Source organism: Chelonoidis abingdonii, chromosome 14 (genome assembly GCF_003597395.2).
Source record: "Chelonoidis abingdonii isolate Lonesome George chromosome 14, CheloAbing_2.0, whole genome shotgun sequence".
NCBI classification, from domain to species: Eukaryota; Metazoa; Chordata; order Testudines; family Testudinidae; genus Chelonoidis; species Chelonoidis abingdonii.
This window is the reverse complement of record NC_133782.1, coordinates 34,984,062-35,000,166: the sequence shown is the minus strand read 5'-3', so window position 1 is coordinate 35,000,166 and position 16,105 is coordinate 34,984,062. Positions and strand designations below refer to the sequence as shown.

General features: G+C 42.7%; 1 protein-coding gene across 1 annotated transcript; it reads right to left on the bottom strand.

The window, feature by feature from the left end:
• Nucleotides 1-5,463: 5,463 nt before the first annotated feature.
• Nucleotides 5,464-6,426, bottom strand: LOC116821999 (olfactory receptor 10A7-like). Its single transcript, XM_032775557.1, has one exon. It carries the CDS (start codon nt 6,421-6,423, stop codon nt 5,464-5,466), a length of 960 nt encoding a protein of 319 aa, XP_032631448.1. The 5' UTR covers nt 6,424-6,426.
• Between the last annotated feature and the right edge of the window lie 9,679 nt (nt 6,427-16,105).

Sequence of the window (16,105 nt, the reverse complement as noted above, 5' to 3'; positions counted from 1 at the left end):
CAAATGTGCAAGAAAGTTGACTATGAAGATGAAGTTCAAATTGCTGATGATTTTCTATTAAGAGCTGGGCTAGGTGAACCAATAAATTTTCCACAGAGTCTATGTGAATTTATTATGTGGTTTTATTATTCCTGTTGCATGCATCTGTCTGGCTATCTACTCATTGATCCATCTGAATTTCCACAGTGTAAGATCTTTTACACATGCCATCCTTACTCCATATTCAGTCACATTCCTTCCTCCTTCTTACTGAATCCAATTCCCTTTGGCTTCCATTGAGTATTTACTGAAGTGGCTGCTATAGAATCATAGAATCTCAGGGTTGGAAGGAAATTCAGGAGATCATCTAGTCCAACCCTCTGCTCAAAGAAGGACCAATCCCCAACTAAATCATCCCAGACTGGTCTTTGTCAAGCCTGACCTTAAAAACCTCTAAGGAAGGAGATTCCACCACCTCCCTAAGTAACCCATTCCAGTGCTTCACCACCCTCCTAGTGAAAACCACCCTACCTAGTGAAAACGTTTTTCCTAATATCCAACCTAGACGCTCCCACCACTGCAATTTGAGACATGCCTGCGGGCTTCCATTATTTATCCTTTCACTGCAATTTGAGACCATTAATCCTTTTTCTGGTTACAGAGTAGCAGCCGTGTTAGTCTGTATCCACAAAAAGAACAGGATTATTTGTGGCACCTTAGAGACTAACAAATTTATTTCAGCATAAGCTTTTGTGGGCTACAGCTCACTTCTTCGGATGCTCCTTTTTCTGTCATCTGCTACGACTGAGAACAGTCTAGATTCATCCTCTTTGGAAGCCCCCTTCAGGTTCTTGCTACCTTGACAAGAAGATTTCCACTGATATTTTTAAACCGCCTCTCTGAGAGGCAGTAGCTATGTCAACAGAACACTTCTTCCATCAGTCTAGCTGTGCATACACTGTGGGTTAGATTGAATTAGCTACATCACTCATGGTTCAGAATTTTTCACAATCCTGAGTAACGAAGCTAAGTTGACCTATTTTTTAAGTGCAGACCAAGCCCTAGTTAAAAAGGATGAGTCTGCTAACCAGATGGCAGGACTCTGTCTATCCCCCATTTTCCTCTTTTGTGCTTTCCAATTTCCATCCAACAACATTACAATTCTGCCCACTGAGGCCTAGAACATTCCCTAAAGTTTTGGATTGAATCAGATGCAGTTTTCAAACATTACTGAATTGTGTGCAAACAGGTGGACCAACAGAGAGACAAGCTGAGAAATTCCATTATATCAAGTCTTTGTGCATCAAAGCATTGTGATACTGCAATGATGAGAGTTATATAGGTACCTAATGCAGACAGATGGTCAGACAGATTGATAGATCAATTCCACACATGGTTTTGAAAATCTCACCCATATCGTGTAGGAATATTAGGCTGAGCAACCAAACACCAATCTAAGGATATGAACATCTCCTTAGAGAGATCTTCCTTTGGATGAAGAAGCTCCAATGCCAAGCTATGTGCATATCCTAGGATGTTTCTTTCCCCTAGCCTTTAGCATGACAGGGCACACTTACTGTTCAGACCTTAGATGACTTATCTATTCCAGGCTGAGAAGAGCAAAATGGTGGCCAAGAAACTGATCTCTACTCCCAGCTCAACCCAGCATACAAGAGATGTTTTCTCTCTCTCTTTTTTTGAGAAAAATCTTTTCTTTGAGGAAAACAGACACTTTTATTTTATTTTACTCAACATCCCAATTTTCCTTTGGGTGGGTCCAAATGTGGGAGGGGAGCCCAAGACCCCACCACTGCTGCAACAACCACATTGCTAGTGTTAGCGTGCTAGCTCAAGCCCTGGTAGCACAAGTTTGTCTCCACAGGCTGGGAGGCTGGCTTCCAGCTGCAGTGCAGACATACCCCAAAGACCTTCAAGGCAGGGCTTGTCTCTTTCTATGTTTGAATAGCACCTGACACAAAAGGTCCCGATCCTGTCTGGGTCCTGTGAGGTGCTAATAATAAACAATAATTATGAAGATATTAACAAATAATAAAGGATTTCTGCAGAAGAATCCAATTTATCAGAAATTCAGTTATCTAACACCAAAAAATCTAGCAACCCTAGTAGATAACACACTGAAAAAGTAAGAGCAGACATAACACTTGTATGGGGATAAGTAGATAGAGAAGTATGTATGGGCCTAAATAGATGAGTAGCTAGGGGAACAGGTAGGCAGGTGTGGGGCCACAGAGATGAGTAGCTAGGGGAACGGTAGGTGGATATTCATGGGGCTAGTTAGACGAGTTGATAGGGGAACAGTTAGGTAGGTAGGCATACATTGGGCTAGATAAACAAGTAGAAGGGGAACAAGTAGTTAGGTAGGTATACATGGAGCTAGTTAGGTGAAGAGGAATGGGGATAGGAAGAGGGATAGCTGAGCATGTATGGGTAGGAGAGAGAGTGACACACTGTTCCTCAGGAGTTCTGTTCTCTCTGAGTGTTTACAACAGTCCCCCACTGCAAACTCTTCCCATCAGTGCTCCATTGATCTTAGTGGGGTACATGGAACCGCAGGGACCACCTGACATGGAATCAGCTGCTGAGATTGGAGCTTTAGACCTTACCCTTTTCAGACGGGCCTTTTCATTTTACTTGTATTCAAGAACCAGCACAATGGGACCCCAAACCTCACCGGGACATCTAAGAACCCATCCTATTGTAAGCTGAGCCTTTACCATAAGCCTTGAGGAATCCACCTTCTGTTTTCCCCTGTGTGCATCCCACTGCAGGGCAGGAGACCAAGTAAAAAGGAAGAAAGTTGCAGCACTAGAAAACATAGTGCCAATTACATTGCATGCAAATGTTGGGATTTTTCACTGAGCTTAAGGCAGTTAGTCATCCAACTCTCTTTGGTACCCAATGGGCTTTCAGCTCCTAACTCCATTGAGTAACTTGGAAAATCCCATTGTCATAGTTATGGGGCTGGCTGCCTCTCAGGTCTCTCTGACCTGCCTCAGGGTAGACTCTCACTGTTCTCACTCTCTGAAGATCCATCAGCCAGGGATGTGACTGGCAGCTCATGTAGCCATATCAGCACTAGCTGTATTCCAGCTCATGCACTAATAGTACAAGCAAGGACAGGATATCATAGGCTGCACAAGTCCCCCCGTTCCCCCACCCCCAGATATGTATTCCATTGTGCAGCCTGCTCTGAAACCATTGTGATGGCATCCTCACTTCTATTTTTATTGAGCTAACTAAAGTCCAAGTAGTGAAGCACACACCCGGCAGTAGTGTAGACATACCCTTGGCACTTGAGTTACCTCCCTCTCGGAACTTGTGACTAGCAGCTTCCTTAAAATAGAGTATATTTGTTTAGCAGTTGGAACAAAGTATTAGATTAGAAAGGATTTGAAAACAGAAAGCAACCTGTATGCATGTCTTTTTTACTTGAAGTCGTGCCATGCTGTAATTGCAAGCCTAGCTGCTTTAGACAACTCTGCTGTTCCCCTTCAGTGCCCCTTTCCAAAAAACAGTCCTTTCAAACCCTGGATGCTTCTTCAAGTCTTGTTAGGCTTTGGTCCCTCCTAATCAAACCTGCTCTGTAGACTGTCTGGAACCAAACCAAAGTCAACAGAGCCCATAGTTCGAGTATTTTCCCTTATCCACTCTTAAGGGGAAGCCAATGAGGGAATCATCTTGAGTCATCTTCCTGACTGGAGTATTGCAGACCGTCCCTCACTGGGAAGCACTGAATCAAAAATATTTGCACAGAAAACACCATTGTGAAGCCAGCGTAGCATAGTTGCACCTGGCTTGGATTCTCCTGCCACTCCTGTATCTTGTTCAATAGGGCATGTTCCTGCCAGTGGGTGGTAGATTCACAGGGCAAAAACTTGGCCCCGTTAAAGCCAATGGCACTGACTTCAATGAGATCAGGGTTTCATCCACTGATTTTAGGGGAATCAAAGATCAGCATGACCCAATCCCCTGCATAGCACAAGCCAGAGAATTCCACCAAGTCATTCCTGTATCAAGCCCATGACATCTGGATGCGCAAATCATAGGTATTAGGAGACATTTGATCCTATTTTTTACTTACAGCTAGGTTGGCACTTCTTGATAATTAAGCAAAAGCTTTCCACTTAGAAAAGTATACACCGGCTAAAAGCTTGTGGAAGTAGACAATAGTTTGAATGGATGGATAATTTGCAGACTAGTAGTTGAAATCCTAAATTCTCATGAAGTTCTATGTATAAAAAAAGCTGAAAATCTCAAAGAACTTAAAAATGGGATGAGATCAGACCATGAATACCAGTGAGGGCTAAACATGGTGATATTCCAAACTAAAAGAGCTCTCTACCAATCTTGTGGCTGTTTCCATCTGTTCACACTGACTCAACAGACATTCTAGGCTTCTGAGTGACAATCCTGGAATCTGATAATATAGATGAGAAGGAAGATACTATGTTTGGGCTGTGCGTTTTTGTCTTGCTTGGTGACTTTTTTCCAGAACTGATATCTGAAAATGACTTGACAGAACAACCTAAAGAAAAGCTCTGTGTAGCTTAAAAACGTGTTCCTTCCACCAACATAAGTTGGCCCAATAAAGAGGTATTTCCTCACCTACCTGAAAATGAATACATATAAATTCACAGACTGTCACGGGTACATTAAAAGAAAGAGACAACAAATTAGATCCTTTTTTTAAAATTTTATGGAAATTTGACAGAATTGTAAAATGCTACATACACAGACACTATGGACATCCATCAGGTCAATTACCTTTTCACCTAGTTATATATATATTCAGCATCCTCAGCCATGGCATAGATCTTGTTCTATGCAATTTGGTCAGATTTAGAATCATAGAATCATAGAATATCAGAGTTGGAAGAGACCTCAGGAGGTCATTTAGTCCAACCCCCAGCTCAAAGCAGGACCAATCCCCAACTAAATCATCCCAGTGAGGGCATCATCAAGCCTGATGTAAAAACCTCTAAGGAAAGAGAGTCTACCACCTCCCTAGGTAACCCATTCCAGTGCTTCAGCACTCTCCTAGTGAAAAAGTTTATTCCTAAAATCCATCCTAAACCTCCCCCACTGCAACTTGAGACCATTACTCTTTGTTTTGTCATCTGCTATCACTGAGAACAGTCTAGATCTATTTGGATTCTCCACTTTGGGGAAGAGAGTGGGACGTTAGTTGCATTCCAAGAAGTCTGCACCCCAGACACTCCCAAGGCCCTTCAAGCCAGACACAGGCATTAAAGTTGAAGGAGCTGCCTAAGAACTCACTACATCCTCACAGTCTCCTATGATGCATCATGTTGGTTAAGTATGGAACCATCAACATACAGCTCCCAGCAGAGCATTTAAAACAGATTGATTAATCCTCTTCTTATTATAACCATCCAAATTCTGGTGATCACCATGGACCGATAACCAGCTGGTGTAAATCAGCACAGTTGCATTGACTACAGTTTACGCCTTCTGTGAACTGGATCCAGTGAACTTACCAAGAGCTTTTCTCAGGGCCATATTTACATGCTTATTTCTCAGGCTGTAAATGAGGGGGTTGAGCAGAGGAGTCAGGACAGTGTAGAAGACAGAGAATACTTTATTTAGGTCTCTCAGTGTGTTGTTTTTTGGTAGCATGTAGACAATGACTAAGGTTCCATAGAAAATGGTCACCACAATGAGGTGGGATGAGCAGGTGGAAAAGGCCTTTTGCCTCCCAGTGGTGGAAGGGATTCTCAGGATGCTGGCGATGATATATATGTAGGATGCCACCGTTAGTAGAAAAGGGGGAAATGTATCAAAGAAGGAAAGGAATAAACTTACCATTGAAATCAGTTGTGTGTCACTGCAGGACAGTTTAAGAAGTGGAATGAAATCACAAAAGAAATGGTCTATTTCATTGGGGCCACAGAATGTTAACTGCAACATCAAAAATATAATTATGGTAATAGCCAGAAAGACACTTACCCAAGACCCAGCTGCTAGCTGGAGACAGAACCTGCCATTCATAAGGGCTGAATAGTGCAAGGGTTTGCATATCGCTAAATACCGATCATAAGACATCGCTGCCAGGAGAAAACATTCAGTCACCACTAGGAAACTAAAAGAATAAAGCTGTATGATACAACCATTAAATGAGATGGTCCTGTCCCCAGTTAGGAGACTGGCTAGCATCCTAGGCAGAATGGTGAAGGTGTAACAGGTCTCCAAGCAGGACAAGTTCCCCAGGAAAAAGTACATGGTGGTGTGTAGGTGCTGATCAGCCACAACTAGCGCAACAATGAGGATGTTCCCAGCCATAGTAACAATGTAGATCACTAGGAACAGCAGGAAGACAAGAATCTGCAGTCCATGAAGATTCCTGAAATCCAGGAGATTGAATTCTGTGATCGATGTTTGATTTCCACATTTTCTTTTCTCCATGCAATGTAGCTACTTTAAGAAGAAATTTTGAAAAATAATTAGAACGTAAAGCACGAATAAAGCAGAATAAATATTCAACCAATTAGCTTTAAAAATCCAAAAAGCACACTGAAATGAGGATTTATATTCTGTTACAGAGTCAAGCAATTAATACATCGCAAACTTTTTAAGAAACAAGAAATATAGCAATTTTCACAGCCAACCAGCCCACTCTTACATCCAGTCTTGTACCCTATGTCTTAAAGTAGCAATGAGCAGATGCTAGAAATCAGTATGTAAGATCACCAAATGGACAACTGTGCTGTAACATACATATATGAAAAATTTCTCTCTAACCTCAAGCCTGTTACTTGTTGGCCTATCTCCTGAAGTATGAGAGCTTTGTAAATTTTCAATCTTAGCTAGTGTAACCATGGGCATCCTTTTTATCCACATGGATGGACAACCCCTTATTTGAGTGCGACTAATTTCTTTGCATCAGCGGTGTGACAGCTCGCATAGACCTACCTCTGCTATTTCTGCTCCAGCTAATGCTGACTGGTGTCTGCTCAGCAGAAGTGCTGGAACTAGGGGTGCGGGGGGGTGCTGCAGCCTCTCTCCCGCCCCGGCTTGAAGGAGTTTCCATTATATACAGAGTTTACAGCTTGGTTCAATGGCTTTCAGCACCCTCACTACACAAATTGTTCCAGCACACCTGCTGCTGAGGCTAGCTCTCAGGCACAATCCCGCCTCACCCCATGAATACATACTCATGTGATTAGCCCAAACCTCTGCCTGTGCCACTAGGGTTATTTTTAGCCAATTTGTTGACACAGACAGTGAATTCCCATGGGCTACTTCATTCAGAAGAAGTTAATACATTTTTAAAAGCACTTCCAACCCATATATTTTCAAAGGAAGTCTGGCTAGATTTCCAAGGGCCCAGCAATCAAAACTAAGGTCAGATTTTCAACAGGGCTTGGTAGCTTCCTCAATGAAAATGGGGGCTCCAAAGGGACTTTGAAACGTGCAGGTGTTTTCACCTCACCCCTAAAAAGGGCAATGTCCCCTGTTTCAAGCAGCTCTGATATATGCAGTTTGCCACCCAAGTTCTCCTAGCAGCCACTCCTTGTTCTATGCCCCTGCCCATCCACGGGGGTAGTGCACTGTTGCTTGTATCTGCCCAGTGCTCCCTGGACCCTGGCCGTTCTTCTGCCCCATTCTTCCACCAGGCTCCTTATTCTCCAAGGCCCTGCACAAGTGTCTATGAGGTGAAGAAGGAAACATCCCAGCAAACCACCAGCTAGGCTCCTGTCGCTTGGTCATTCCTTTCAGGGCCTGGGGAAGCAGTAGGAGCTGGCGGAGAGGGATGGGGCAGGAGGGGGCTCCAGGTCCATGGTGCTTTGCTCTGCCACATCCATGCAGTGGGGGAGGGTCTGTTTCTTACATTCTCCCTAGCTCAGGGAAAGCTCAGTGCATCCCTGCTACCTCTCTGCTCCCCTCTCATGCTCTTGCAGGGGTGAAGGGAAGAGGAGAGACACTGCCCTACAGCACTGATAACCAGAGTCATTGAGGTCCTGTCCCCAGGGGCAGCTCTAGACATTTTGCCCCCCCAAGCACTGCAGCATACTGTGGGGGGCGCTGCGCCGGTCACCGGTCCTGCGGTTCCGGTGGTCCTCCCATGGGCATGCCTGAGGAGGTTCTGCTGGTCCCGCGGCTTCAGTGGACCTCCCGCAGGCATGGGAGGTCCACCGAAGAGGTCTACCAGAGCCGCGGAATCAGTGGACCCCCCGCAGGCATGCCGCCGAAGGCTGCCTGTCTGCGCCCTCCCGGCGACTGGCAGAACGCCCCCCGTGGCATGCTGCCCCAAGCACACGTTTGGCGTGCTGGGATCTGGAGCCACCCCTGCCTTCCCACTGGTTAGGGAGCAAATGGTTTGCAATCTACCCCCAGGATGACCAGTGTCACAGGAAAGAGGGCAAACCTGAATCTGACAGGAGCCCTGCACAAAGGAAATATCCCCATCAGACACACGCACGGCTCACTCATAGACTTCAGGGTCAGAAGGGTCCATATGATAATGTTCTCTGACCTCCTGCACACTGTAGGCCACACAACCTTACCCACCCCCTCCAGTAACAGACCCATAACCTCTGGCTGAGTTACTGACATCCTCAAATCATGCTTTAAAGAGTTCAAGTTACAGAGAATCCACCCTTTGCTCTAGTTCAAACCTGCAAGTGCCCCATGCTTCAGAGAAGGTGAAACCCCCCTAGGGTCTCTGCCAGTCTGAACCAGGGGGAAATTCCTTCCTGGCCCCTCTCAGCTCCCCGTAGACTTACTAGGGAAACCCTGAGTATCCTTCTGTCCCTAGTTGCACCCTATCTGATAGGGGACTGGAACTGCAAACCAAGTCTCTGCAGTGTCTCTGCTGCTATGGACTAGCCATAACTCACTGTTCCCAGTCCCTCTCTACAGCCTTGCAGCACAGCAATATCAGGAAGTGCTCTGAGACATATCAAGGGGAGAATCGGAAGTGAGACAGAGCAGAAACTGTGATGTTAATGTGCATGCTATAGTGACAGATGAGGCTAGTGTTTCCAGATATGCATGGATTTTCCACGCACCATAAATGTCTCTTAAAATGTACTGAAAGCCCCCATCTCCCACTGTAGGGGATATCAAAAATGAAACATCTCTATTTAGCTAATAATCCCAGCAGTAAAAAAAACAAAAAAAACAAAAAAAAACACAGATCCTGAAGTCCAGATTCAGGCAAATCTCCCATTCATCCTGCTCAGTGGGAGTTTTACTGGAGAAAACACTGAGCAAAGGAGTCAGAGCATCAGGATTTCCCCGAAGGATTGCAGCATTTACTTTTAATCCTGACCGTGAAGTGGCAACTGCTCCTTAGAAGCAGACTGGGCTTGGGAAGATACAGCTGGTTTTCACTGTCTTTCTGCTTTCCTCAGTCCCTTCACAAAGTCTGCCTCCATCTGCACCTGGTTTCTGCTGCTCTGCTTGACTGCATGCATTACACCAAGGCATAGTGCCTCCTAATACAGCCTGCCTTGAGACAGCTAATTTTAATGATCACTTTTAAGTGGTGGTGATTTGGGGAATTAGTTATATGTGCCTGTTAAATCAGTGTAATGCAGTGGGCATTGCATTCTCCCTTTTCACCAGGCCCCCCTGGGGAATGAGAAATAAACAGGTAGTTAGGCACTTAATTCCTCCTGATTTGTGGGGGAGTTAAGTGCCTAAATATCTTTAAAAACCTGGTGGGGGGTTAGAGAATCTTCCTGTGGAGCTAGGAGGACTAAGGGATGAGCATTTAAGAGAAATCTGTGATTATCTGGTCATTTCTGGGCTAGGTTATAGTAATATTACTGCAAAAAGACGATTCATTTGAATTAAATTAGGGCTGTCAAGAAATTAAACAAATTAATCACACAATTAAAAAAATTAATCGCTATTAATCATGCAATTAATTGCACAGTTAAATAATAATAGAATATCATTTATTTAAATATTTTTGTATGATTTCTACATTTCCAAACATACTGATTTCAATTACAACACAGAATACAAAGTATACAGTGCTCACTTTATAATTATTTTTATTACAAATATTTGCACTGTAAAAAACCATAAGAAATAGTATTTTTCAATTCACCTAATACAAGCACACTAGTGCAATGTCTTTGTCATGAAAGTTGAACTTATAAATGTAGAATTATGTACAAAAAAAACCTGCACTGAAAAATAAAACAGTGTAAAACTTCAGAGTCTACAAGTCCTCTGAGTCCTATTTCTTGTTCAGCCAATCAGTCAGACAAAGAAGTTTATTTATATTTGCAGGAGATAATGCTCCCGCCTTCTTGTTCATAATATCACCTGAAAGTGAGAACAGGCATTCCCATGGCACTATTGAATGTGGTGTTGCAAGATATTTACATGCTGAATGCACTAAAAATTCATATGTGCCTTCATTCTTCAACCACCATTCCAAAGGACATGTACACATGCTGATTCTGCTTGATAAAAATCCAAACAGTGCTGACACCAATGCATGTTCGTTTTCATCATCTGAGTCAGATGCCAACAGTAGAATGTTGATTTTCTTTTTTTGGTGGTTCGGGTTCTGTAATTTCTGCATCAGAGTGTTACTCTTTTAAGACTTCAAAAAAGCATGCTCCACACTATGTCCCTCTCAGATTTTGGAAGGCACTTCAGATTCTTGAACCTTGGGTGCAGTGTTGTAGCTATCTTTAGAAATCTCACGTTGGTACCATACTTGTGTTTTATCAAATCTGCAGTGAAAGTGTTCTTAAAACAAACAACATGTGCTGAGTCATCATCCAAGACTACTATAACATGAAATATATGGTAGACTGAGGATAAAATAGAGCTGGAGACATATAATTCTCCCCCAAGGAATTCAGTCACAAATTTAATTAACATATTATTTTTTTAACAAGTGTCATCAGCATGGAGGCATGTCCTCTGGAGTGGTGGTTGAAGCATGAGGAGATATATGAATGTTTAGCATATTTGGCATGTAAATACCGTGCAATGACAGCTACAAAAGTTCCTTGAGAATGCCTGTCCTCAATTTCTGGTGACACTGTAAATAAGAAGTGGGCTACATTATCTGCCATAAATGTAAACAATCTTGTTTGTCTTAGTGATTGGCTGAACAAGAAGTAGGACTGAGTAGACTTGTAGGATCTAAAGTTTTACATTTTTTTGCCTTTGAGTGAAGTTATGTAACCAAAAGTTGCACTTTCTCGATAAAGAGATTGCACTACAGTAGATATGAATAGAAAAATACTTTTTCTTTTGTTTATCATTTTACATTTTAACAATATAAAGCGAGCAGAGGACCCTGTGTGTTCTCTGTGGTAACTGAAATCATTATATTTGAAAATGCAGAAAAACATCTAAAATATTTAACAAGTTTCAATTGGTATTCTATTATTAAAAGAGTGATTAAAGTGTGATTAATTATGACTAGTTTTTTTAATCACATTTATTTTTTTGAGTTAATCATGTGGAGTAACTGTGAGTAATCGACAGCCCTAAATTAAATGTATCAGAAACAATTTAAATTGTGAAAAGCAGAAGGAATTAGAAGGTCAGAGATTGTGTGCCTTCCTGCCTCCAAAGGATAAGATTGAACCCCTCACTGCTATGTATTTGTACCATGCCCTGAAGGTTATCTGATCTGGGTTGTTTTTGGTAAGTGTGGGGAGCAAATTCAAAAGCTGAGGCAGGAAATAGTAAACCGAGACCATCCCTGACAGGTGTATGTGCAACCTGTTCTAAAAACTTCCAGTGATGGGGAATCCACACCCTCCCTAGGTAACCAGTTCCAGAGTTTAACTATCCTAAGAATTAGAAAGATTTTTCCTAATACACCTCTACCTCGATATAACACTGTCCTCGGGAGCCCCAAAATCTTACCGTGTTACAGGTGAAACCATGTTATATCAAACTTGATTTGAACCCCCAGAGTGCACAGCCCTGCCCACCCCAGCACACTGCTTTACCGCGTTATATCCGAATTCGTGTTATATCGGGTGGCGTTATAATAGGGAGAAATGTACCTAACCTAAATCTCCCTTGTGCCAAATTTAGCTGATTATTTCTTGTCCTATTCTTGGTAGAAGGAAAGAAGGAAAGAAAAAGAAGAGTTAGTTAATTCTGCGTGGCCACATCCATACAGAAGTTACAGCAGTTTAACTACAACTGTTTTTAAAAACAGTTTAATTAAAGCTGCATTTTTAAACTGATTTAGTTAGCCCCCTGGGTGAGCATTGTATCAATTTAAACCTGGAATGATCAATTTAGTTTGTGCCTGTAAATTTACCAGTGTAAGCTCAGGGCTCACATTACATCATGGTCCAGAGGGCTGGTGATTTAACTCATTAAGCACCTTTTTCTCCACGGATCTTAAAAGCACAGAGTAAATATTAAGACATATCAGTTCAGTATTATCTATCTATCTATCTATCTATCTAATCTGTCCTACATACTGACATATTAGATGAGGGTCAGATGTTAATACTCTACTAATGTTCAGAAATGCCTTACTACACCTGTTCTTCCATTTATTTCAAAGGGATAACTCTCAGAGTGCAGTCCTATACAGTGTGAATAGCATACTGGGTATCTAGAGAACCTGTCTCGTGAAGTTATTTTGGGGTGTATATCTGTCCCCATGTTCTATGTTAGGGGTGTAGCTCCTGATGTTTTGGGGAATGGGACTGTGTGGAGCTGTAGTATTGGCTGCCTGAAATGCAACATAACCCCAAGGCAAAGAATTGCCATCTGAAGCTGGGTAAGGCAAACCCAACGCTGATCTGGGCAAAATCAATCTAGACATATGACTCAGAACGGATGGCGTTGGCTTGTTGCAGGTACGTCTGTGACAGGTTGGATTAGCTCTTCTAGGCTCTGGGTGCCATCCTGCCTTAGTTTCCCCTTCTTCACCGAGTGTGAGTTAGTTTTTGTAGCTTTCTGAAAGCTGGTGCTCTGTTGTAGAATGTCAAAGAAGCACGCTGAGCTGCTTCAGTTATAATGATACAGAAAGGATTAATGAATAGAGCTGGTCAAAAAAAATTCACTAAATCTGTTTTGTGACGGAAAGCTTATTTTTGACTAAATGAAAATTTTCATGGAAACTATCTGGTTTTGACTTTTTCTCAAGAAATCTGAAAATCAAAACATTTTTAATTTTCTCGGGGGGAGGGGGATTCCCCCCACCACCAAGCTCTAGCATTTGTTCGCTACAATCATTAATGGAGCTGTTTAAGCAGTTTTGTTTTAGCTCACAACATACATCATATAAACTTACTCAGAATATATAATTGCATGGAAAAGAGCTTGTTTCTGCATCAAAATGCTTTGTAGAGGGGCCTGTCCACTATCATCAAAAATATTTAGAAGATACCTGTCAAAATGCACATAACTATCAGTATGTATGTAGTGAGTAGTCAACTACACTGTTGGGCTGGTTTCTCATTTACACTCAGGACACTTGAAACCATTCTGGGGGCGTTAAGGGGCATTAAAATAGGAGAAGATTCTGTTTATGGTATAAAGGGGCCTCACTATAGATGCAAATCAGGATTCTTATGCTTTGGCCTCACTTCTCAGATTCTCATATTGGTATTTTGCATTGTTCAAGACTAAAATGTCTGTCTGTTGGTCTGTTGCTGCTATTCATATCACCTAATAACCAAAAATAATACAAGTATCAGAGGGGTAGCCTTGTTAGTCTGGATCTGTAAAAGCAGCAGAGAATCCTGTGGCACCTTATAGATACACTGTATTGTCAAAGAATATGGCACATTTCCTGAGGTCAGGAGTCCTGGGTTCAATTCCTGCCTCTTAAACTGATCTCTTGTGTGGTGTTGGGCAAATCACTTCCCCTTCCATTATCCCAGTTTCCCAATCTTAACATGTCTGTGAGAAGTGCTTTGAAAATTCTGGACTGTAACTGTATTGGTCAGAACAAGTATGTAAGTGATGATGTGTATTTCTATGTGAGGGGCCTAGAAAAGGGTTGTGGCACAGAGCTCCACGATGCCTACAAAATACCTGGAACAACAACTGGATCCATAAAAAACCTGAATTAGCCACCCAGGTTCCCTAGGCAACCTATGGGGAGAGAATAGAATTCACAAAAGCCAGCATGCTTGTCAAGGAGCTGGCCAAATGACCTAAGATTCTTTCAGAAAATTCAGTGCCTATGGCTATGGCTGTGTCGGCACAACTTATGTTGCTCGGGGTGTGAATATTCCATAGCTTCTGCTGGTCACAGAGGTGTTTTTTTTATGCTGATGTGAGAGCTCTCTGCTGTTGGCATAGAGGGTCTTCACCAGAGGTGCTGCAGGGAGGCACCTCTCTCTACTTATGAGAATGAGTTGGGCATCAGCTTAACTCCACACAAAATGGCTGGGGAAGGGTTTGAGCACAAGAAGCCCCATGTTTAGGGTACTCCTCTGTAACGTAATAGATCCAGGTTCATTTTCTGCGTATGCAAAGCTAGGCAAAAGGATCTGAACAGAGTTCTGCCACTTCTGAGGAGAGCACCCAAGCAGAAGACCTAGAGTGGTTCTCACTTCTTTTTCTGGACCATTTAATACTTAATTAAAGTGAAAGAACTTCAGTAGGAGACCTGGATAGACGGAGTATAGTCTAGTCCAGATAATCCGCTGATACATGGGGAGCCCATCCTCATCAGTCAGAGAGGGGAATTGAATTAGAATTTCCCACAGATGGGTGAGTACCATCACCGCTTGCCTAAAAGTTATTAAAAGAAAGGTCAGCTGCTTCCTCATCCGTTTGTGTGTAGGTAGTCATGCTCTGAGAACGCCTACTGGATTAGACCCAAAGGCAAGGTATCTTCTCCTAGTTTGAGAATTGTGTTAAAATTTAGGCATGGAATAGGTGTCAGGACAACTAGAGTCAGCAGTGCCCGTGTACAGAGGCTGAAATGTAGGTTCCTAAAGAACTTTTAAAGTGGAGACTTAGGCACAGAGGGATTTAGGTGCCTAATGGGTCGGGCAGAAGCCAAAGAGGAGTTTTTTATATCACTTGGTGCTTAAATGTGAAACTTGGGTGCCTAAAATTGGGATTTGTAGCCTAAGTCCCTTCTGCATTTCTGAGCTTTAGATTCTTAGAACAAAAGAGCTTCCAATATAGGGTAGACCATGGTCCATCTTACCCAGTATCCTGTCTCTAAGACTGGCCCATATCGGAGTAACAGGGGTAGCGCACAAAACAGGGCAGTTACAATGATCCACCACTGTCCTCCCCTAACAGCTTCTGGCATCAGAGGTTTAGGGTTGCTTCTTCATAAGGTTACATGCCTGACCATCTTGGCCAATAGCCTTTTATGGACCTGTACTCCAGGACCTTATCAAGTTCTTTTCTGAACTCACTTACATCTCTGACCATCACAATATCCCATGACAATGAATTCCAGAGGTATTCTGGGAGGAAAAGTATTTCTTTTGATTTGTATTAAGCTAGACATCTATTAATTTAATCAGGCGACCCTTGGTTTTTTTATCAGGTAACAGGGAAAATAACACTTCTCCATTCACTTTTCCTACACCACTCATGATTTTATAGGCCTCTATCACATCCCCCCTTAATAAGATGAACAACCTCAATCTTTAGTTTTCCTTTCGATGGAAGCCAATCCACATCCTTGATCGTCTCCGTGGCCCTTCTCTGAACCTTCTTGATTTCCTTTTTATCCTTTATGAGATAGGCCAGACAGAACTGGACCCAGTATTCAAGGCGTCTCTTAGCACATACACACATAGGGCAAGACAAAAAAAGGAGATATCCTGGGGGGTTCAGTGGGGATTGCACTTGACTTGATGTTTACACTGTTTTAACAAGCAACACAGATTCAATTATTCCATGATGGCAAGTTTAAGCAGCCTCAAGGGAGATCCAAACAGCAGACAGAACCAGGATGAGGCTGTTGTCTCCTATAAACCATGTAAGAATCCAGAGCAGCCAGCACTAAGGTTCTGTGTAATAAACACCACAGAGTGTATACAGCAGGAAAGCAAGAGCAGCTGCAGCAAAATGACGGTGTCTTTGCAGAGACAGTGAGAGTGCATGAGACACCGAAGGGCACCGAGCAATGGTGAAATCCACGCCCAGACCCAATCACCAC

What these genes read in the sequence shown, in the direction of transcription:
- LOC116821999 (XM_032775557.1), bottom strand. Translation starts at nt 6,423, where the DNA reads ATGGAGAAAAGAAAATGTGGAAATCAAACATCGATCACAGAATTCAAT.